Source organism: Schistocerca piceifrons, chromosome 6, assembly GCF_021461385.2.
Source record: "Schistocerca piceifrons isolate TAMUIC-IGC-003096 chromosome 6, iqSchPice1.1, whole genome shotgun sequence".
Lineage (NCBI taxonomy): Eukaryota > Metazoa > Arthropoda > Insecta > Orthoptera > Acrididae > Schistocerca > Schistocerca piceifrons.
In genome coordinates this window covers 29,753,980-29,779,436 of record NC_060143.1, presented here as the reverse complement: position 1 = coordinate 29,779,436, position 25,457 = coordinate 29,753,980, and the positions used below count along the sequence as shown (strand labels likewise).

The window sequence follows — 25,457 nt, the reverse complement described above, 5'->3', positions numbered from 1 at the left end:
CAATACAATTAAACTGAAGTATGTGGGACAGTATGATTACTGTGGGTAAAACATCTAAATTACACACAGATTCTCAACAAAATGCTGGAGGTATATGGACCAAATGCAATGTAGTATCCTGCTATAGTGAAATGGTACCAACAATCTGACCAAGGCCACACACATGCGCGCACACACACACACACACACACACACACACACACACACACACATGGGTGATGCAGATCGTGAAGGAAGACTGTCAACATCAACCACAAATGAAAATGTGCAGGTAATCAAGGAATCTAATTGCAGATATTGTAGAGTGACTACTGCAGACATTGTTCAGCATTTGCATAAATCAATAGGCTGTGCTGATTCCATCGTTTGAGGTCACCTGCAGTATAAGAAATTGTGCTCACCCTGGATTCTGCAATCACTGTCACCTGTGCACAAATATGCAATGTCACGGCATCTCTGGACGTCCCTGACCATTACTCTGTGGGTGAAAATAATTTCCTAATCGACATCATTATAGGCAATGAGACATGCATCCATCATTTCACACTTGCAATTACAAGAGTGTCTAACGAATACATGCACCTCCTCGTCTCTGTGGAGGAAATGCAAAGTTGCACCACCAGTAGGGAAGGTCATGGTCACCATTTTCTTTGACTATGAAGGAGTTGAATACACAGAGTTTATGCAAAGGGCACAATCATTAATAAAAAAATCATTCTATGCAAAACTGACATTGCTACACAACTGCATAAAGAAAAAGGAACATGGAAAATTATGCATTGTTCTCTAGCACAACAATGCTTCATTTCAACCTTTTCAACAAGAAGTTTGGAATCATGTGACGAAAAGTCCAGATATTGTGCCATGTGATTTTCATCTTTTTGAAAAGTGTAGTGAAACATGCAATAAAAGTTACCTGGCCTTTCGCAGTAATGTGTAACTTTCTTCTCGAAGGCCCCTAATATACTACAAGGGGTATGCAATAAGTAGTGCAACATGTCTTCCAGCCCCCCCCCTCCCCTCGGCCAATTTCAGTTGAAAGAATGTGGAATTTGTTGTTGTGAGACATCTAGAATATTCCCACTTCACCCCTATAGTTTCATGAAGCTCCGATAGGTGGCGGAGCTGTATGTAGCCTTCAAAGTAGCATCTGTAAAGGAGGTGCGTTCCAAACAGAGAGCAGTCACTGTGTTCTTTTGGCAGAAAGCCAGAGCACCACAGATATTCATAGTTGCTTGCAGAATGTCTACTGAGACTCTGAAGTGAACAAAAGCATGGTGAGTCATTGAGTGAGGCGTCTGTCATCTTTGCAACAAGGTCGCGCAAACCCATCAGTTCTCCCGGGTGCCCTGCAATGTTGGAACATACAGACATTCCAATCACACACCTAGCTGCTCAACTGGATGACTCTGTTGGTAGTGCTGACACACTGGTCCATCAGCTGGGTTACTCAAAGTTGTGCACCCACAGGGTTCCTCACTGCCTAACAGCAGATCATGAAGAGTAACAATGTACCATCTGTGCAGAATAGCTTGCAAATTACGAGGTCAATCGTTACAATTTTTTGTCAAACATCGCCACAGGTAATGAAACATGAGTTCATCACTTCCAGCAGGAAAGAAAATGGTGCCACACCACATATCCTCCGAAGAAAAATTTCAAAACCACATCTTCAGCCACTAAATCATGGCGATTGCCATCTGGGACTCTTAAGGGGTCATTCTGTTTGATGTCCTCACTTGTTGTGCAACGATCAACTCTGATGTGTATTGCGCTACCCTCAAGAAATTGATGAAACAACTTCAGCATGTTCATTACCACAAAAATACAAATGAGCTTCTCTTTCTCCTTCACACAGCAAGGCCTCACACAGATCATAAAGAGTAACAATGTACCATCTGTGCAGAATAGCTTGCAAATTACGAGCTCAATATGAGCTCACAAAACTTCAGTGGACTGTTCTTCCTCATCCACAGTACAGCCCAGATCACCTACCCAACAGCCCGGATCTCGCACCTTTCAACTTCCATTTGTTTGGCTCACTGAAGGATGCACTCCATGGAAAGCAGTACATGGATGACAGGGAGGTTATTGCTGCAGACATTACCTCCAATGTGAAAACCACTAAAGTGGTACCATGGGAGCATTCAGATCCTCATAGTAAGGTGGCATAAGGCCATCACATTGTATTGAGATATGTTTAAAAATAGAATTTTGTAGCAAAAGAGTGAGCATTAATTTGGTGTATTGGAATCCTGAAGGAAAAAAGCCTGCTTTCAGAAAAAAATATGTTACATTAGTTACTGAATGCCCCTTGTAGAATACTGAGCATCACTGGAAGGAAGATTACGGTCAAGATACGTAAGCTTCATGCATAAGCTTCTCTGATTTTTTGTTTAGTGGCAATTGGCTGCTTGATTAAGACATTTGTTTGTTTAAATTGTATGCACCAAACACACTGGTCTTTATGATTTGCTGCTGGTGACTTTGTTTGTTGATCAACCCTCTTATACCACTTGTGATTTATAAGGCAACCTGTCTCATCAAAACAGACCAAGCCACAGCCACGTCTAAGCTTGTAGACTCCTGCAATGTGAAAGTAATACACCATGTTCACAGGGGGTAAGATTGTCTTGGACAAACAACAACGAACATCCTCAGTAATACCCTCAGTGACACAGGTGTGGAAGTGCTATCCAAAGGGCTCAACTTCACAGTGTCTCTAAACTAGGTCCCCACAAAAGAAATAATATAAGAAATGATATAGGCAGTGGTAGCCTCACTACATGACCTATAATACTACGGGCAGAAGCAGAGAAGACTAGACAAAGCACAATCAGTACCCAGCCATGAGCTAAGATGCCACAAGATAATATCTCTAAGGAAAAATGGAATTTGAATGATGCAAAAGTTATGGGCCAGTAATACAGAAATGTATGTTCAAAGTTATAGGTTTGCACTTTTTTGGTGAGAGTGGATCTGTAACATTGACCGCTAAAGTTGTGGGCTTCCCGTTTTGAATGATGTAAAATTTTCCCCCTAAGGTAAGTCTTTCCGCTCCCGGGATTGGAATGACTCCTTACCCTCTCCCTTAAAACCCACTTCCTTTCGTCTTCCTCTCTTTCCTGATGAGGCAACAGTTTGTTGCGAAAGCTTGAATTTTGTGTGTATGTTTGTGTTTGTTTGTGTATCTATCGACCTGCCAGCGCTTTTGTTCGGTAAGTCACCTCATCTTTGTTTTAATATAGAAAAATGTAATTTCATGTTTGAACTGAAGAACTGTCGGGAAATTTCAGTATTACAAGCTGACAAGGGCAAAATGTTCATTATTATGACACAGTGGACTATGATGCCAGAATGAGGGGCCTCATCAAAAACCCCAAGTATAAAGAACATACGAGTGACTCTACTGCTAAGATAATTAGACACATGCATGCTATAACTGAGTTCACAATGCAATGTGACACAGCAAGAAGAGCCATCATCTAAGTTTCAACAACACCAAGGATCTACAAAGTACATACCAAGGATCTACAGAGCACCTAAGGTAAAAAAGGAAGCATACCCATTAAGGCCCAAAGTTAATGATATTAATTCACCAACATACCTTTAAGTGAAGTTCTTAATGAACAAACTAAGACATCTTTGTGGCTTTGTCTGGCACTGTCTGTTGAATACTTCCTTCAACTGGAATGTCAATTTTATTATCAGATACACTGTGTGGAAATCGGGCCCCCACTGTTACCAATAGCTGGAGAATTATTTATGGAAGCATCACTCTCTTCTGCTATTCATGCACCATAAATGTTAGTTTTGATATGTGAGTGACACACATTCATCATTTGTGCAGAGAAGAAAACACACAATGCTATTACCAGCTACAACAACATTGTAAAACATAGTTCATAGTGGAAACAGAAAAGGATGATTTGCTATTTTTGCTGGACGTTGAGGTCTAAAGGATGCACAATGGGAAACTTGGAAACACATTGTTCAGGAAGTGAACATGCACAGACAACACAGATGATGTGACTTACCGAATGAAAGTGCTGGCAGTTCGATAGACACACAAACAAACACAAACATACACATGAAATTCAAGCTTTCGCAACAAACTGTTGCCTCATCAGGAAAGAGGGAAGGAGAGGGAAAGACGAAAGGATGTGGGTTTTAAGGGAGAGGGTAAGGAGTCATTCCAATCCCGGGAGTGGGAAGACTTACCTTAGGGAGAAAAAAGGGGTATACACTCGCACACACACACACATATCCATCCACAGATACACGGACACAAGCAGACATCCGTAAAGGCCGGACAAGATTCTATGCTGAGGGGGAATGAAACTGCATTACAGCAATCACAAAACATGAGACATGAAAGACACCTTAAATAAGTATCACAGGACAGAATTCTGTGATACAGGGTATCCTATAAGCATAAGTAATGGGGAGCACAAGTAGTACACACAGCTTGGTCAGTGTATGAAATCAGCAGTGGCACAACATAAAGAATACTGAGCCAGATCCACTCAGCTGAAACAGTTGAGTGTCTTTGCCAGAGTGTCACTTACCACTGAAAGAAAAATCACAGAACCTGTCAAGAAAGCAAAGCTGTGGACCAACATGAAACATGAGGGAGGTTATACTCTTTCTGTCTTGTAGGCCAACCACGCTTGTGTAGCAGCTCTACCATGCACTGTAAGCATTACCTTGGAGACAACAGGACGTACTTATAAGCCACAGTCACCATCAGCTAACATGTAAGTGCAGAATATCATAATGGCAGCTCATACTGAATTTGGCAATGACAAATAATATAAATTTGCAATGAATATTCCTAGCAATTGCACTTGACATGCCTTCCTTGTTCCTGTCATCCAGTCAACATACAGAATCCTATGATGCCCAGTCACTTCCAACTGGAGGGTTACAGATGCAATAGTATATACACTATCAAACGAAAAGTATCTGGACACCTGTCATTAATATGGTGTGTGTCCACACTCCACCATTATGACGGCTTCAAATCTGCTGGAGAAACTTTCAATGAAGTGTCTGAATGTCTGTAGACAAATGGCAGGTACTGACATTGGACGCTGGGATCTGGAATGAAACCAATGTTCTAATTCATCCCTAAGGTATTCCATCAGCTTCAGATCATAACTCTGGGGAGATCAGTCCATAAACCACTGCCTCACAGATGCTGCTGTATCACATGATGAATTGTCATACTGATGCAAACAATCACTGAATCTGAACTATTCACTACTGTAGGCGGTATAAAATTTTATAAAATGTGTTCATATTCTTACATATTTAGTGTTTTCTTAAGTGCAACAAGGGGACCACTCCCTAACCACAAAAAATACCCCTGTAACATACCACATCCTCCATAACTCACTGCCAGCACAACACATGATGGCAGGTAACATTCTCCAGGAATTCAACAACCCCAAACCCTTAAAACGGACTGCCACAGGGTATTGCATGATTCATCACTCCAAATAACTTGTTTCAGTCATCCACTGTCCAATGGCATCACTCTTTGTGTCACCTCAAGCATCACTTAGTACTGACTGCAGAAATGTGTGGCTTATGAGGGGCTGTTGTCATGTCATTTTTTACAAACACCTTCCCAAACGCTCTATGGTCTCTGTCCATCAGTACACGAGGTCTACCTGGCACTTGTTTAGTTGTGGTTGTTCCTTCATGTTTTTACTTCACAGTCACATCACTGACAGTTAACACAGTAGGCGGATCGAAGTGCTCCTGATGGTTTTTTTTACACAGGTGACATCCAGTGACTAGTCGACATTCAAAGACATTGATCACTCCTGACCGATCCACTCTGCTGTTACTGCTTCCCTACTGACAACACAGCACTTCTCACCTCCTTTTATACCAGCACACAGCCACCTCTCGTGACATCTAGTGTCTGATATTGTACAACCCAGGGGTGTTCATATACTTTTGATCAGATAGTGTATAAACCAGCAACCACAGATCACCAATAGTCCCCCAACCATTCAATGGATATAAAACCCAATAAATTGAGAACAAAATGAGATATCATTTCGCTCTCAAAATAAAATTTTGATACCTTATCTACATTTCATTCACTGCAATGTATGAGGTAAAATCAACCATACGCAATGTTTATGTAATGCATTTTTACCTCTGCAAATTCTTTAAAATTTCATGCAATCATCATCATCATCATCATCATCATCATCATTTAAGACTCATCATGCCTTTCAGCGTTCAGTCTGGAGCATAGCCCCCCTTATACAGTTCCTCCATGATCCCCTATTCAGTGCTAACATTGGTGCCTCTTCTAATGTTAAACCTATTACTTCAAAATCATTCTTAACCGAATCCAGGTACCTTCTCCTCAGTCTGCCCCGACTCCTCCTACCCTCTACTGCTGAATCCATGAGTCTCTTGGGTAACCTTGCTTCTCCCATGCATGTAACATGACCCCACCATTTAAGCCTGTTCGCCCTGACTGCTACATCTATACAGTTCATTCCCAGTTTTTCTTTGATTTCCTCATTGTGGACACCCTCCTGCCATTGTTCCCATCTACTAGTACCTGCAATCATCCTAGCTACTTTCATATCCGTAACCTCAACCTTGTTGATAAGGTAACCTGAATCCACCCAGCTTTCGCTCCCATACAACAAAGTTGGTCGAAAGATTGAACGGTGCACAGATAACTTAGTCTTGGTACTGATTTCCTTCTTGCAGAAGAGAGTAGATCGTAGCTGAGCACTCACTGCATTAGCTTTGCTACACCTCGCTTCCAGTTCTTTCACTATGTTGCCATCCTGTGAGAATATGCATCCGAAGTACTTGAAACCGTCCACCTGTTCTAACTTTGTTCCTCCTATTTGGCACTCAATCCGTTTATATTTCTTTCCCACTGACATTACTTTCGGTTTGGAGATGCTAATCTTCATACCATAGTCCTTACATTTCTGATCTAGCTCTGAAATATTACTTTGCAAACTTTCAATCGAATCTGCCATCACAACTAAGTCATCCGCATATGCAAGACTGCTTATTTTGTGTTCACATATCTTAATCTCACCCAGCCAGTCTATTGTTTTCAACATATGATCCATAAATAATATGAACAACAGTGGAGACAGGTTGCAGCCTTGTCTTACCCCTGAAACTACTCTGAACCATGAACTCAATTTACTGTCAACTCTAACTGCTGCCTGACTATCCATGTAAAGACCTTTAAATGCTTGCAAAAGTTTGCCTCCTATTCCATAATCTTGTAGAACAGACAATAACTTCCTCCTAGGAACCCGGTCATATGCCTTTTCTAGATCTATAAAGCATAGATACAATTCCCTGTTCCACTCATAACACTTCTCCATTATTTGCCGTAAGCTAAAGATCTGGTCCTGACAACCTCTAAGAGGCCTAAACCCACTCTGATTTTCATCCAATTGGTCCTCAACTAATACTCGCACTTTCCTTTCAACAATACCTGAGAAGATTTTACCCACAACGCTGATTAAAGAGATACCTCTATAGTTGTTACAATCTTTTCTGTTTCCATGTTTAAAAATTGGTGTGATTACTGCTTTTGTCCAGTCTGATGGAACCTGTCCTGACTCCCAGGCCATTTCAATTATCCTGTGTAGCCAATTAAGACCTGACATTCCACTGTATTTGATGAGTTCCGACTTAATTTCAACCACCCCAGCCGCTTTATTGCACTGCAATCTATTGACCATTTTTTCCACTTCCTCAAATGTGATCCTATTTCCATCATCATTCCTATCCCATTCTACCTCGAAATCTGAAACATTACTGATCGCATTTTCACCTACATTGAGCAACTCTTCAAAATATTCCCTCCATCTGCCCAAGGCAGCCACAGGATTCACCAGCAGTTTTCCTGACCTGTCCAAAATACTTGTCATTTCCGTCTTACCTCCCTTTCGAAGACTGCTAATTACACTCCAGAATGGTTTTCCAGCAGCTTGACCCATAGTCTCCAACCAGTTTCCAAAGTCTTCCCACGATTTCTTCTTGGATGCTGCAATTATCTGTTTGGCTTTGTTTCTTTCTTCAACATAACTTTCTCTGTCTACCTGGGTTCTGGTTTGTAGCCATTTTTGATACGCCTTCTTTTTCCTTTTACAGGCTGCCTTGACTGTATCATTCCACCAAGCTGTTTGCTTCATCCTACTTTTACACACTACTGTTCCAAGACATTCTTTAGCCACTTCTAGTACTGTGTTCCTGTACCTTGTCCATTCCTTTTCCAATGACTGTAATTGACTACATTCAACTAACTGGTACCTTTCTGAGATCGCTGTTATGTACTTGTGCCTGATTTCCTTATCCTGAAGTTTCTCCACTCTTATCCTCCTACAAATGGACCTGACCTCCTGCACTTTCGGCCTCACAATCCCAATTTCACTGCAGATTAAATAATGATCAGTGTCATCAAAGAATCCCCTGAATACATGTGTGTCCCTCACAGCCTTCCTGAATTCCTGATCTGTTATTATATAGCCAACGACAGATCTGGTTCCCCTGCCTTCCCAAGTATACCGGTGAATGTTCTTGTGTTTAAAAAAGGAGTTTGTGATTACTAAGCCCATACTGGCACAGAAATCCAAGAGTTGTTTCCCGTTCCTGTTGGCCTCCATATCCTCTCCAAATTTACCCATAACCTTTTCATACCCTTCTGTTCGATTTCCAATCCTGGCGTTAAAATCACCCATGAGCAGAACACTGTCCTTGTCCTTTACTCTAACAACTACATCACTGAGTGCCTCATAAAAACTATCCATCTTATCTTGATCTGTCCCTTCACAATGCGAATATACTGACACAATCCTAATTTTCTTGCTAGACACTGTCAAATCTATCCACATCAGTCGTTCGTTTACATACCTTATTGCAACTACGCTGGGTTCCATTTCTTTCCTGATGTAAAGCCCTACACCCCATTGTACTATTCCTGCTTTGACTCCTGACAGGTAGACCTTGTATTCTCCCACTTCCTCTTCTTTCATGCAATGTTTTACTTAATTTTATACAGTGCAGTAAGTGAGACAGATGATGAAAATAAATTCACTTCTTCATCAAGTGAAGATATCAATCTGTAAGAGGTGCAAAAATCAAATTCTTTCACCTCACAGTTTTAAAAAAATTGGATTATAAGTATATCACATCGGCCAGAATGCTGTCTCTCAGCGCAGACAATGTTTTACTTAATTCGATGCAGTTCAGTAAGTATAACAGATAATGAAAAAGAAATTCAGTTCTTTATCGAGTAAATAAATCAGACTGTAAGAGTGCATAAATCAAATTTTCTCACCTAATAGCTTTCGAAAAATCTGATGATAAGTACTTCATATTGGCCAGAATGCCGTCTCTTATCACAGGCACCAGCATTTGGCAAGCAGTGCAGACATAAAAAAGGCCACCTCAGCATGGAATTCAAAAACCAAATCTATAGCACCAAATGGGTTTACAGCATAGGAAAGTTATTTTCCTATGTAGACATTCTGTAATTAACTCACACATTCTCTTTGAATTACTTTTCTCCCAGTTCTAGCCATTACCATGGAAAACCCTTTATCTCCAAGGGCATTTACTTTCTTTATACCTCAAATAGCTTTATACACCTCATCTGGAATTATTTCTGGAATCTAATTATTGTTATTATTATTAACTATCTGTGTTTCTGATTCAACTGTCAATAAACATTAAATAAATCAAATCAAATGATTACATGAGGGTCGTTCAATAAGTAATGCACCACATTTTTTAAAAAAAAAGCCATTAATATACATACACAAAGATCCCTGTTGGAGCTTCACATTTGATATGAAGCCAGTGAAGTTTCGAACCGTACTGGCAGAAGGCAGAGCTGTAGTACAGTGTTCCAAATGGCGTCTACATATGACTCATGTTACAAGCAGCGTGCTGTTATTGAATTCTTGTGTGCAGAAAAAGAAATTGTGATGAACACCCATAAACGTCTGTGTGCAGTGTAAGGCAATACTGCAGTTGATAGGAGTACAGTTGGGCGATGAGCAAAGAAAGTTACAGCCTGAGGAAATGCAGAAACAGCATGATCAGCCATGCTCTGAACGTGCTGTCAAAGCCACTTTTCCAGAGATGCTGAATCATGTAGATGCCATTATTCGTGCTGACCAGCAAAGCACAACTTGACAATTGGCTCTACAGCTGTCAGTCAGCATTGGAAGTGCATCTGCAATGACTGAGACTCTTGGATATTCAAAGAGGTAATCATGACGGGTTCCATGAATGCTCACAGCGGACCACAAGATTCAAAGTAAGGCTATTTCATCTGAATTGTTGGAGCATTTTGAGACCTACAGAGAGGCCTTTCAGTGACAGATCGTTACAGAGGACGAAACCTGGGTGCACCGCTTTGCACCGGAAACAAAAAGGCAGTCCATGAAATGGCATCATCCTCATTCACCTCAAAAGAAGAAATTCAAGTCAACCCCCTCTGCCGGAAAAGCCATGGTGACAGTCTTCTGGGATTGTCATGGCATCATTCTCATGGATGCGATGCCACGAGGGTCAACCATCAATTCAGAGGCATGAGTGAGGACTCTGAATAAACTCAAGAACCTTTTCCAACATGTTTCATTGGACAAGGAACCAGCAGAAATCTTGCTCAAGCACGACAATACATGCCCACACACAAGCCTGAGAACCCAGGACCACATCGCCAAATTGGGTTGGACACTGTTGCAGGGCATTACTTATTGAATGACCCTTGTAAAATACCAGGTGATATATCTGAATCATATAAAGTGTATTAAATTATAAAAAGGAAGGCACTTGACGCCATATTACATACCAAATTAATGCAGTTCACCTCAGGCAGGCAGTGGCAAACATTTACAAGGTAGTGTTAAGACATTCTACTTTTCCCAGTTACAAAGCCACTTAATAATGAAAATCTCTACAATGAAAATCTATTATCTCCTTCACAACAACAATCTAGCAACTTTAGGAAAAAAAATGCATATCATTACAACCTAAAATACTGCATCTTCATTTTCTCTTCTTCAGTCCAACCAGAAAAACAGTAATCAAAGAGTACATTTCAGATTACCTTTTGTAAAACATATCAACAAGACATATGAATCACAATGCGTATACTCATTAACGTCATTGTCACTGTCAATATCCCTTACTTTACTTACCCAAAGCGTGATTATAACACCATTACTAAAAATATCTTTTGCAAGCAGCTGATATTTTAACCATAATTCAAAAAGGAGTCAGATAATGGCTACACGTCTTCCTAAAAAATTACCAGAGAATGTTAAATATACTGTGTGAAATAATAATGGAATTCAAAATCGAGGCTTTTTCTTGTAAAAATAGCAAATTGTAAAACAAATGATTGAAAATGAAAATTCTACTGAATTATTAAAAATATACACCAGATATCACTCTTTTTATCATGTTTCTGTACTACGGGAATTGCATTTGCATGCTGAGTTCTGTAAATGTCAATATATGAACTCTTTAGTGATTCTAAGTAAACAAAGTAACATTTTTTACCTCATTTTTGAATGACATATAGCTGCAATATGCATAATTTAAATATAGTAAACCTAAGGTCCTAGAGTAAGTTTAGTATTTGAGTTTTCCAATGCAATGTGTGGTAAGCAAATCCAAAAACTGAACATTATCTACAGCTTGGTTTTCATTCTTAAAATACGATATAGTTGTACTTTTAGGGAGTCTCTTCCTCTTATATTTCTATCATTTTTATAAACATAGCTTCATCATTACATGATAAAAAATAAGATATAATTTAAAAAAGGAAAAAAGTCTTTAATATCCCATTGTTACATTTGTTCCATCTTACCAAGTTCACACAGCCAGAGTTCAACTGGTCCATCCAGCACCAAAATTTGGGTAAACTCAACATATTCACCATCAGCAGAAAACATTCCAAGAGCTTCATATTTACTTGCCACACTCAACTGAAAAAATTAATGCAACATATAAGAAAAAAAGAAAAGTTACACTGTACGTAAAGGAATGCATTCATCAATTTCTCCATACTTCATTATAAAATACATAAATTCTCATGTGGTTTTCTGATTGAGTAGGTGAATGTCAGACTGCAAATACAAAGGTCTGTAGTTTGATCCCCAGGTGGTCGTAGGCTTTTTTTTTCTTTCATTCCTTTCAAATGTGGCAATGACTGGTTAATGTGAAAAATGCTGCACTGCACTGTGTTCCAGAGTCTGTATTAAACTGTAGTTGCCAGAAGGAAGGCAGGGGAAGGGAGGTATGGAAACAAGGGATGGAGCACTAGTGGAGGGTGGGAGGGGGGAGGGAGGGGAGGGCCAACAAGGAAAGTGGTATGTGCACTGCTTAGCCAAAACATTATGATCACTGCCCACCATGAGATTGACCTGGTGGTGTTATGGGCATGTGATGTGGCAAGGGACGTATTTAAGATGACCAGAGAAGAATGGGGAATCATTCTATCAATGAAACGGGCCGCAAATTGGGAAATTCATTGACATTAGTGGCTTTGACAGAGGGCAAATTGTTATGTCTTGGCACCTGGGAATGAGAATTTCAGAATTGGTGAAGCTGGTCAGCTGTTCACAGGCTGCTGTTGTGAGCATCTGTGAAAAGTGGCTGAAGCACAGTTAAACCACAAGTAAGTGACAGGTGGTGGACATCCACACCTCACTGCTGAAGGTGGACACTGACGGCTTGCCTGCTTTGTGAAGCGTGCTAATCAGCTTTTTGTGTCATATATGGTGACAGTGTAGAAGGCTCGTATAGGCCCCAAGGTTTCATAGTACACAGTATAGCAAACTATTGAAAACAGAGCTCTGCAGCAGATGACCCTTACATGTTCCCACATTAAACCAAAAACTTTATCAATTACAACTGAAATGGCCACAGGGTCAAGATTGTATCATGGCTCAATGGAAACATGTCGGTGACTGGATGAATCACATTTCCTGTTATACTACGTCGATGGTTGTGTACAGATATGCTGTCATCCTGGCAAACAGCTACTCAAAACATGCACCATGCCATTGGCAGAGACTGATTGAGTTGGACAGAGACTTATTGAGTCAGTGTTATGCTACAGAGTGTATTGAATCATATTATTTTTCTTTCTTTTCTTTTTTTGTATATAAGAAATATGTAAACTGAATGAGCTCTAAGCCAAAGGTGCCAATAAAAAGTAAATTAACAAGTTGTTTGGTGGCAAGGACAATGATTTGACACATCATTAAATATCTGTATGAAACAAAGTAAGAAATACGCTCTTCAATTTATTAATTCATGTATCTTCACCCTTTTGTTTGGGGAAGTGGTAGCGTACGGACATGTGCTTGGATCCATCAAACCAGCATTGTTAAAAATGTGTATTTTAACTGTTCATTAAAAGTATTATAAAAGTTATTAGAAAAGCAATATTTATTCATACTGTTATAAGGCCAACTCCTATCTGTTCATCATTTCACTCACCACCAAGATCTTGCATCAAGAGGTTCAGTGCAGACAAGAATAATCTACGTGGTATCTGGAGGAACGTTCCTGCATTGACACTGTCACAATCAAGACTAAACACAATGGAATTAATATGAAGATAATGACTCAGACTTGATGGGCACCTACTGAATTGATTTAATTATACTAAAAATATTGTGCTCTGTGTGACAGATCGACAGTTTCAAGGCTTGTGATGATTATTTGGTATAGCACACTAATGATAGCAGCAGTTCGTATCGCAAATTGTGTTTATTGACCTAGAACGTAATGATAGTAAAGGTCTGTTGATATTGGTATCAGTTAAAGTTCACCCAAGATTGTGCACAGATTTATCAATTATCTTCAAAATTTTTTCAACTATTCTTTCCAATCAATTTTTCTAATTATTCAGGAAATTATTAATCCATTTCCATTTCCACATCACTATTCAAGAGACATTCAACAACAGGGCATGTGATAGCAATGAAAGGTGCCCTGACACATGTAACCTACGTGTACATTATTGCAGACCGCCTGTATTCCTTCATGCTTGACATCTTCCCTCGTGGTAATGATATCTTCCAGCAGAATAACTATTCATGTCACAAAGCCAGAATTGTGCTCCTGTGGTTTGAAAAGTATGATAATGAACGCATGTTGATGTTTTGGCCATCAAATCTGCCTGATCTGAACTCAATGGAACACATCTGGGACTCAACTGTACGCCAGTTGTGTGCCCCTCAAATCACCGGTCTGTAACTTACAGGAAATGTGCCTAGACATCTGGTGCCACATACATCCAGAAACCTACAAAGGTCTTGTTGACTGCATCCCATGCAGAATCACTGCCATATTGTGTTCCATTGGTACAACAACATGCTATTAAGTAGGTGGTCATAATGTTTTGGCTTATCAGTGTATGTTACACCAGTGAGCTCATCACGCTGGAGGTATGGAAGCTGGTTGTGGTACCGGATGAAGTGGAAGGATAAGTTGAGGGAGACAGCAAGAGCAAGTTAGAACAGAGGAAGAAAGAGATCACAGAGAGCAGAGAGAATTGAGTGAATGTCGATCAGTAGGTGTAAAAATTGAAGTTAATTGATGGGGAGCTGTTGGTGGCAAGAAAAGAGTGCAGATAAGGATGGAGGTGGGTGTAGGAGATAGGCTACCAGGATTGAGGGCATGGGGATTGCGGGATCCAGTACTGTGTTGCAGGAACAACTGTTAAATTAGTATTGGGGAAGGTTACAGAAAACCAAGACACAGGATGTGGTTAAGCTATTCCTGTCCAATGTGGTGTTGAATAATAATGAGGGCTGTCCTTTGCTCTTTATTAGTGGGATAGCTGGAAAAATAATAGTATGTGTGAATGTGGCACAGACGTTCAACATATAAATTAGAATGGGATGGTAATGTCTAACTATGAAGACCTGACATTAGAATAATGGACAAGGTATCGCTAATACCTGACCATCCAGAATCAGAAAATGCTGCTTCACAAACTGTGCCCCATATACCCTACTCCCAGTACCAATTTCCCTGAATTGTGTGGATGTTTCTGTTCCTACAACACAATCTTCGAGCCCACAATCACTCTTGCATCAATCTCTCATAGACCCTGCTCCAAATCCACCTTCTTCTCTATTCCTGTATGTCTTCCCCCTTCCTCCTCCTCATCATTAGTTCACATTAATATTACTGGTCTTATCTACACTCAATCCATTGTCTCCATGGTTTCCTTATTCCTCTGATCTATTCAGCTGTCACCATGCCTTCTACGTCATGTGTACCACATGAGCTTTCCTTTTGCCTGCTCCAGGGTGAGTTTGCCCATTCATATCCCGTTCCCTTGCTGACCCGCCCTCGACTAGCTCTCCACCACCCCTGCATTCACCACACCAGACCATTCCTCTATCCTACTGCTCTTCTCCATGCTATCCATACATAACCCCTTAGTCCAGTCTAGCCAAATTGCCATAACAATGTAGCTGTAAGTATATTTGTGGGATGAAGGACAATAGGCAAATTCCAAATTCCTAGATTTCTGAAAAGCATTACACACGGTGTCCCACTGCTGGATGTTAACAAAAGTATGAGCATACAGAATAGGTTCCCACATATGTGAGTGGCTCAAAGACTTCTTAAGCAATAAGACACTGTACATTGTCCTCAACGATAAGTGTTCATCAGAGACAAGGATGTCATCAAGAGCGCGCCAGGGAAGTATGATAGTAGCGCTATCATTCTATCTGATGAACGGAGTGAGCAGCAATCTTCAGTCGTTTGCTGATGATGCTATTGTGTATGGGAAGGAGTCATTGTTGAGTGATTGCAGAAGGATAAAAGATAACTTTGACAAAATATCTAACTGGTGTGATGAATGCCAACCAGCTCTGAATGCAGAAAAATTTAAGTTAATGCAAATTAGTAGGAAAATGGTTCCATGATGTTTGAATACAGCATTTGTAATGTGATATTTGACACAGTCAGGTCAATAAAATACTGAGGTGTAACAATGTAAAGTGATATGAAATGGAATGAACATGCGAGCATATAGTGTAGAAGGCAAGTGATCAACTTCTGTTTATTGGAAGAGTTTTATGGAAGTGTGGTTCACCTGTAAAGAAGACTGCAGACAGAAAACAGTGTGACCCATTCTTGAGAGCTCCTCATTTGGCACCCACACCAGGTCAGATTAAAGGAAAACATCAAAGTGATTTAGAGGCGGGCTGCTAGGCAGTTTCAATCAACATGCAAGCTATTACTGAGATGCTTCAGGAACTAAAATGGGAATGCCTGGAGGGGAGGAGATCTTCTTTTTGAGGTATACTACTGAGAAAATAGAGAACCAACATTTGATGCTTACTACAGCACAATTCTACTGCCACCAACATACATTACACGTAACAACCACAAACACATGATAAAGAGAAATTAGGGCATATAGGTTGTCATTTCTCCCTTTCTCTATTTGCGAGTGGAACAAGAAGGAAAATGACTCATATTGATACTACATACTCTCCCCCATGCAACATATGGTGGGTTGTGGAATATGTATGTAGATTTAGATTTGTGTTATTATGTTAACTGCCCAAAAACTTCACAACAAGTTCAGTCTTCTTAATGTGTCAATGTAATGCTCAACACCTCTTCTATACAATACATGGTTACTGTTCTTCTCTCAATTATCTCAATTTTCTTCTTAAATTTAGTAGTAGAAAAGAGATAGATTTTTGTTTCTAAGTTCTTACCTTCTGTATTTTAATTTTATTGATATTGTCAAAACATTTTTTTAAATGTGGTTGAATGGCTTCTGGTCGTCTTGCTTGTGCTAATATTTCTAATAAATCATCATTAGAAATAAAGTAAAATCGTGGGAAAATATGTCGCTTTGTCTCTAAATATTTTTCCAGTGCTCGCTGGATGGCCTCCAGTCTGGTGTTCAAATCAGTTAATTTGTCCCAAACACCTAAACAGAAAAAATACCAATTACAATTTACAAAACTTTACATTTTTATTGATTCTGTAAGACAGTCTAGTAACAAAAACCATTTCCAGTATATTACGATCAAACCAAGATAGATAACAGCTCTTACCCACAATACAGCATCTATATATTTATCCATGTATCATTACATGAGACAAACTATTAATGTTCTCAAGTTTTCAGAACATTTTTTAGTTCGTATTTGTATTTGGTCACTGTTACATTAGTAGATACTGTGCAAAATGGAAATTAACTCTTAGCTTGATAAGTGAAATAGTTTTAGTATACATTGGTGATTAAATTACTCATTTTGTTTGAACTTTGCTCAAACGGACACTGAAATACTGGGAACTCCAACAAAAGTTGATAAAAAGTTTATTATGAGTCTGTTCTCCCATTTTAAATAGTTATATAATGGTTCAATTAACTCAAATGTAGATGTACTTCCCTTAAAGATTACCACTGTGAAGGACATACAAGAAATGAGATCTGGATGGCAAATGACAAATAAATCAGTGCAATGGGCTTGCCCAGGTACACCTCACATATGAAAACAGAGAATAATGAACAATAAGTTACTGGAATAACCACCATATTCACCTAATTTGCAATCCTCTGAGTCCCATCTATCCCTGCATCTAACAAAAATATATCATTAGAAACTTTTCTCCAAAAAAAGACTGTGTTGAATTCCTTTTAGTCACATGAAGAAGTTATGGAAATTAAAGATAGGCATCAAGCAAATATTTCAAGAAATCACTTCAACGATTTGCATGGGAACTGACACATACATCATAATCTGGGGTGTTCCCGGGAATTCTGTCAGGGCACAAATTTCAGTTCCTTCACCCTCTTCAAAGGTATGGAGCTCTTAAACTATGATAAATTGAACTGTAGTGTTACATGACTATCCCATGGGATAGCATGTTCCACTTCTGAACACTCACATCAATGAGAGATTTTCGTGCAAACCAGAGATTTTGTTTAACATAGTTGGCAAGTGTGAAACATCTCACTGAGCATGACCTGCTTTCGTATATGTGTAGATGAGGTGTAAAAAATATCAGCTCCAGAAATTGACAAGGTTTGACGGTGAATAAACCTCTCCACCTGCTGTGACAAAGCACTTGTTCTTTGAGCATCATGGCTTGGCAGTGCCTTGGAGGTCATGGTGCAAAGGCTGTGGTTGACAACATAAATGCCCAAACAGTTGAATATGACTCTGACTTTGAAATTTTACACTGACACACATGTATGTTGTGACCCGTTGAGAGCTACACATTACAAAAGATCTGTTAAGCACAAATTGTAATCAAAGTTGTAAGGTATTAAGATTCTGTTCTAAATGCAGACAAGTTTATGAAGAAGTGAGTTCATCATTTAGTATCTTGAATTGATGAATGCTATCTTCTAGCACCCAAGCATCGCAACAAGTTAAAGAAGTTGAATGGTATGGTACAATGGCAGTGCGTAGCAGCTCCAGTACAACAAATAATTTCAAGAACAGTAACCAAAGATACTTTAAGTTAAAAGATAGAACACAAATGAAAATGACTTCTTTGTTTGTTTGGTTTTTACTGTTTTTTTAATCTTTTGTGCAAATTACAGTTACAAAACTTTAGCACGTACAACACTTATCACTTTTTGGATACTGTGTGGGAAGAGTGTGAACTGATCTTCTGAAGTACTAACTCGTGAAATCACAACATACAACTGACCAAGTGAAAAATTCATCGAATACTTTAAATGCCCTGTTAACATAGCTAAAATTGATTGTGAGAAAGAAAACAAAATTGCACATTTTCACAGCTGAGTATGGCGCAGCATAGCATAGCATTTCCTTTCTCACAGTTAGTTTTCACTGATAACTTGTACATTATTGTTTGAAACAATACATAGTCTATGTGCATCCATATGTATTATAACAATATATCGTTTGTAGGCAATAAAAACCCCACGACTCCATCTTTCTGTAAAAACCTTAATTCCAGTAATTAGTAACTCCATCATCAAAGAGACATTTCAGAGTGTGTGGATTTCTCTCATCTGTCAATAACTAGGCTTCTACTACATAGTTACATGTGTAGCTACTATCACTTTATATACTTAGAAACCATTTTTGCTTCTCCTGTAAAATTTAGCGAAATGGAGTTACGAGGTTTTCATTGCTTACCATCGATATACAGTCTATGTCCATCCAAATGTTTGTTAGAGTCTCATATAAAAATCTGAATTGAATAGGTCAAGAATTGTTCAAGATTTTTGCTAACAACATTTTGCATCTACATACATGGTGATTCAGCTGCCCCTACATATGGGTTTCATGTAAACCGCAACACCTTTAAAAACTAAAAGCAAGATTTTTGTACTCTCAGTCATTATGTGTAAATTATTATTCTTACAGAAAAAATGAACAGAACCTTTTAGTAGGAAATTTAATGTAGTTAAATTTTGTACTGGGATAAATTTTTGCTGGAAATGATGGTTTTCAAGTTATTAAAAAAAATCGTGCTTGAAGTTCACTTTTGTACATTTTTCTTGAAACATTTGAGAACTATGGCCTGTAGCAAAAATGTATCCCAGTATAAAATTTAACTACATTAAAGTTCCTACAAAAGAGTCTTGTTCATTCTTTTCTGTAGGCCTAATAGCTTGTGCTTAGAGAGCAAGAGAATATGAAAAGGCATTGCAGGTTGCATAAAACCCATAGTCAGGGACATCTGACCCACCCAGTAAATGACAAGATTCTGCAGACAAGTTTATGCAGAAGTAAGTTCATCATTTAGTATCTTGAATAGATCAATGCTATCTTCCAGCACTCACACAGTGCCTGGCTAGTGGTCTATCCTTTTCATAAACTGTCATTAACCCATCCTAGATTTTCCATTGTACATCCAAATGTTTATCAGAGTACTGTGTAAAAATCTGAAGTACGTTGGTCAATAACTTTTTTAGGCTTTTGGAAATAATGTTTTTCCATTCAATAAACATGCTCCAATAGGAAAGGTAGACACTAACAAAATTTTACTTACCATGCATATACTGTACAGTAGCAAGAAAACAAATACGGATATGTAATACAGTATTGTTTCAAATCTTAGCCCAAGTTTATGTGGAATGAGCAGAGTGAAGGCCTGCTGGCCTTGCTGCAGCCAGTGACCAAAGGTTCTAAATGGCAGAAAGACCTGGAGAATGTGCTGACCAGGGTACAGTGAAACGTCATCCATACTGAAGTAGGTCAGCACCATACGAGCAATGTGCATTCTTGTGTAATCTTGTCAAAATAGGCACTCCATGCAGCCACCAACCTTTACACATCAGAAATGTAATGCTTGCTGTCTCAGTTATGCAAACTAGAGATGGACACACCAGGTTCTTGTACTGTATGACAATGATGAATGTTATCAGGCAATGTTCATTCTTCTCAGAGCCTCTGCACGCATATACATATATCATGATGCTGTGCACAGAACTAAGACTAGTCTGAAGAAAAAAAATGACATGGTGCCACTTCTGTGACCAGTGTTGTTGGGTACATAACTCTCAGAGCACCTCTCTCTCTGCTACTGCACCACAGGAAGCAGCAACGACTGTCAGTGAGCTGAAGGACCCTGGTACTCCAGACATCACTGCACTGTCTGTGAGGATACTCAACTTACTACAACAAAACCCATTTCCAAACTTAAGGTGTGTGGCTGGGTTATGTGATTTTGCACGGTTTAGTGAACAATGTGTCTTCCCTTGGGCACTAAATGCCTGAGGCTGTTGAGGTCCTCCTACACTATAGGTCAAAAGTTTTCGATCACCAATCACAGCTATGGGTTTATGGTTAAAACGGGGATTTCGTGTTGAGTATTCCATTGTATCTCTATTCTGATAATAAAACAAGTATAAACATGATAAACCTAGTAGCCTCCATTATGTATTTGACTGGTTGTTCGCACAGAGTTCACTGAATATCCACACAATACTGATGTGCCTTTACGTAATACCGTACCATTCAAATAACCCTCACTCCTTAACTGACTGTGTAGCAACCAGTTTTCATTAGTTTACAGTACTTTTTGTGCATCTAGTGGTGTGTTTGTGAACTTGATCAGGTTCATACCAATTTCTTTGTAATGGGACAGAAACAGGAGATTATAACTGAAAAATGTTTTTTATTGTAGTTATGCATCAGGAATTCTATTCTGGTAGAGAAATAACAACGAAAGTTAGTGTAGCCCAACCTATGGTGGAGTATAAATTGCAGCAGTTCAAACAAAGTGGTGCCAATCCAAGTATTCCACGATCTGGAAGACCCTGAGTACCATCATACATGGATGATCAGTTCATATGCATACACAGTAAATGTCAGAGGATTCTTACTGCACCTGAAATTCATGAGTAAGGAAACAGTATGAGAGCACTCCAATCTCTGTCTCAATAGTGCAAAGCTGTCTTCGTGAACAAGGACTAATGGAGTGCATAGTGGGCAAAAATCCTTTATTACACAAACAAAATAAGGTGAAAAGATAGCAATGGGCACTGCAACTGCAGTGTACAGCAGTGGTCAAGATGTTATTCACGAATGAATATAATTTTGTAAGTATTTGGAATCCATCATCAATGTTCATTCATCAACTTTACAGAGAATGTGTGAAAAGTCTGAATGTGACACCAGCAGTGAAGCATGGTGGACGGTCGGTCGCAGGGTGAGGATGTTTCATGGATGATAAAGTCAGTGATCTAGTGAAAATTAAGGGAACAGTAATGAAGGAAAGATATCACAGAATACTAATCAACCCTGCAATTTGATCTGGCTAGAGACTTATTTGTCATGGGTTTGTTCTGCAGCAGAAAAATGATCCCAAATATGTTTCTAAATTGTGGAGAGGGTAGGTCAATAGAAAAGAGAATTGTGCAGAACTGAGGAATATGATTTTGGCCAAGTCTGTCACCTGACTTATTTCCAGTTAAACTCTAAAGCGATGAACTTGATAGGGAGGTCAGAAAACGGAGGTCATCTACTGCTGAAGAGTTATGGAATAATTTACAGACATGTTGAACTGCATTATCTACAAGAATGCTACAAAATCTTATATCCACAATGTCAACAGTTGCCACTGTTTTGAGGGCAGCTTAAAACAAATTATATTGTACTTAATAATAGAGAAAATATTTATTGTGTCAGTCCATTTAGTGTGTGTGTGGTGCTCTTTTTTTTTCTTTTTTCTTTTTTTTTTTTTAAAAAAAATCATTGGTGATCGAAAATTTTTGACCGGTAGTGTAAAAGCATCAGTTCCACATTTTCAAGTGTCAATATATCATGATCCTGTTGTTTTCAAATTGTCATGTACTTGTAGATGTTTTACCTTTTGCACAAAGCACAGAACAATCTTCTCCCCACAAACTACCAACATTCAAATGCAATATACGATATGTGCTATATATGCTTTCCTAATACACTAAGAGGAATATTTATATGTTACAGAATTGTTCTCTTGCGTTAAGAAACTCTTGAGAAAAGCTCCTGCAAAAACACAAAGCACATACAAATTACGGAAGTTCCTTTGCCACCATCCCCCCCCCCCCCCCCCTCCCAATCGCTAGATAGTACCTAGCTGAGAGCAGTAGTGTTTACTTGTAATTAATTTTCAGGCTGTATGCAGATTTTTAAATGCTTGCCATATGATTTGTCAGTTGCAAGAAAGGGTATACAAGGAACTGCAAACTGCACTCAACACTGTACACAGACATTTGTTTCTAACATAAGCCCTGAAAAAATTGGAAAGGGAGTGTTTTCAGAAAGACGCATAACAAATTATGTTGTTAGATGTGAAGGATGCCCTTGAAGGCATCAGAAAACTGAAGTCTAAGTAAAGCTTAAATAAAAATTCTGATGTGGATGACATGGTAAAAAACAAGAAAACTGTTTACCATCTGAAAAAAAAGACACACCTCTTGTGTAGAACATTCGGTTTCTTGTTACAAATATTTGTTGAGATATCACAGTTGCAGACTTACTGATAGAAATTACACACACACACAAAGAAACAAGCTTTATGGTCACTTGCTTAATGAAGTGTTGGTTCACTTTTGCACATAATAAAGCAGCAATTTGGAGTGATATATATTTGACAATCCCTTTGTTTCCAGGGATATGTAGCACTAGATGTTTACACACAGATTACATGATTCCTGTAAATTATGGGCTAGTGGTTCTTGCATGTGAAGCTGTTGCCCAGTAGCATCCCAGATGTGTTCCATCAGGTTCAGATCAGGTGAATTTGATGGACAAGACATCAACATGAGTTCACTATCACCATCATGCCTCTCAAACCACTGTAGTACCATTATGACCTTGTAGTATGAACAGCTATCCTGCTGGAAGATGCCATCATCATTGGGTAAGACATCAAGCATGAAGGGATTCAGGTGGTCTGCAATAATGTTTGCATAGTTTACTGCTGTCATATACCATTCAATTACTACCATGGGACCCACAAAAGTCCAGTTGAACGTACTCCAAAAGCAAAAAACACAGTACTGACCTAACTAGCCTGCATCTGTGACATGGTGGATGTTCTGAACAGCCAACCTCCTGGATGACCATCAACCTGTTTAGCAAGCAATGTTATTCATCTGACCAGGTGCCACATTTCCATTGATCCTCATTCCAGTCTCTATGGTTTTGTGCCCAAGGTAATCATCCTTGATAACATCACTGAGTCATTACAGCAACATGTAGGAGTTGTCTGCTGCTGAATCTCTTGTTCAACAATGCGCACTCAATGGTGTGCTTCAAAACACTTGTGCCTGCCATCAGATCTGCCACAGGTTACCACCTATCCTGCCACACAGAGGAAGCAAGCTTCTGAACTCCACTGCTGCATCAAAGCTTTGCACTGCTCAGCCAGCAACACAGACAGTCTACATGGGCAACAGACCTCTCTGGTGATGACAGACAAGAGAGGGCTGCACTCTGCCCTACCATGAGGCAGAAATCCGAGTGTCACTTGAGATCAATGACCCCATGAATCTTTTTTCTTCTGTATACCACATGAGTGAAAATAATACTAGCTTTCCCATACGGAAGCGAGATGTATGAGACAGGCGAAATACCCTCAGACTTCAAAAAGAATATAATAATTCCAATCCCAAAAAACCAAGTGTTGATAGATGTGAAAATTACTGAACTATCAGTTTAATAAGTCACAGCTGCAAAATACTAACATGAATTATTTACAGACAAATGGAAAAACTGGTAGAAGCTGACCTCGGGGAAGATCAGTTTGGATTCCATAGAAATATTGGAACACGTGAGGCAATGTGAAAATTACTGAACTATCAGTTTAATAAGTCACAGCTGCAAAATACTAACACAAATTCTTTACAGACAAATGGAATAACTGGTAGAAGCCGACCTCGGGGAAGATCAGTTTGGATTCCATAGAAATATTGGAACACGTGAGGCAATACTGACCCTACGACTTCTCTTAGAAGAAAGATTATGGAAAGGCAAACAAATGTTCCTAGCATTTGTAGACTTAGAGAAAGCTTTTGACAATGTTGACTGGAATACTGTCTTTCAAATTCTAAAGTTGGCAGGGGTAAAATACTGGGAGCGAAAGGCTATTTACAATTTGTACAGAAACCAGATGGCAGTTATAAGAGTTGAGGGGCATGAAAGGGAAGCAGTGGTTGAGAAGGGAGTGAGACAGGGTTGTAGCCTCTCCCTGATGTTATTCAATCTGTATTGAGCAAGCAGTAAAGGAAACAAAAGAAAAATTCGGAGTAGGTATTAAAATCCATGGAGAAGAAATAAAAACTTTGAGGTTCGCCGATGACATTGTAATTCTGTCAGAGACAGCAAAGGACTTGGAAGAGCAGTTGAAGGGAATGGACAGTGTCTTGAAAGGAGGATATAAGATGAACATCAACAAAAGCAAAACGAGGATAATAGAATGTAGTAGAGTTAACTCGGGTGATGCTGAGGGAATTAGATTAGGAAATGAGACACTTAAAGTAGTAAAGAAGTTTTGCTATTTGGGAAGCAAAATAACTGATGATGGTTGAAGTAGAGAGGCTATAAAATGTAGACTGGCAATGGCAAGCAAAGCGTTTCTGAAGAAGAGAAATTTGATAACATCGAGTATAGATTTAAGTGTCAGGAAGTCATATCCGAAAGTATTTGTATGGAGTGTAGCCATGTAAGGAAGTGAAACGTGGACGATAACTAGTTTAAAAAAGAACAGAATACAAGCTTTCGAAATGTGGTGCTACAGAAGAATGCTGAAGATTAGATGGGTAGATCACATAACTAATGAGGAGGTATTGAATAGCATTGGGGAGAAGAGGAGTTTGTGGCACAACTTGACAAGAAGAAGGAATCGGTTGGTAGGACATGATCTGAGGCATCAAGGGATCCCCAATTTAGTATTGGAGGGCAGTGTGGAGG

The 25,457-nt window shown here is 39.2% G+C and overlaps 1 protein-coding gene across 1 annotated transcript in view; it reads right to left on the bottom strand.

The window, feature by feature from the left end:
• Positions 1 to 25,457, bottom strand: part of LOC124802831 (dynein axonemal heavy chain 2) — a 1,031,222-nt gene that overhangs the window by 603,292 nt on the left and 402,473 nt on the right. The window contains 2 exon segments of the mRNA XM_047263843.1: positions 11,891 to 12,008; positions 16,782 to 16,999. Coding sequence (XP_047119799.1) covers positions 11,891 to 12,008; positions 16,782 to 16,999 — 336 coding nt within the window.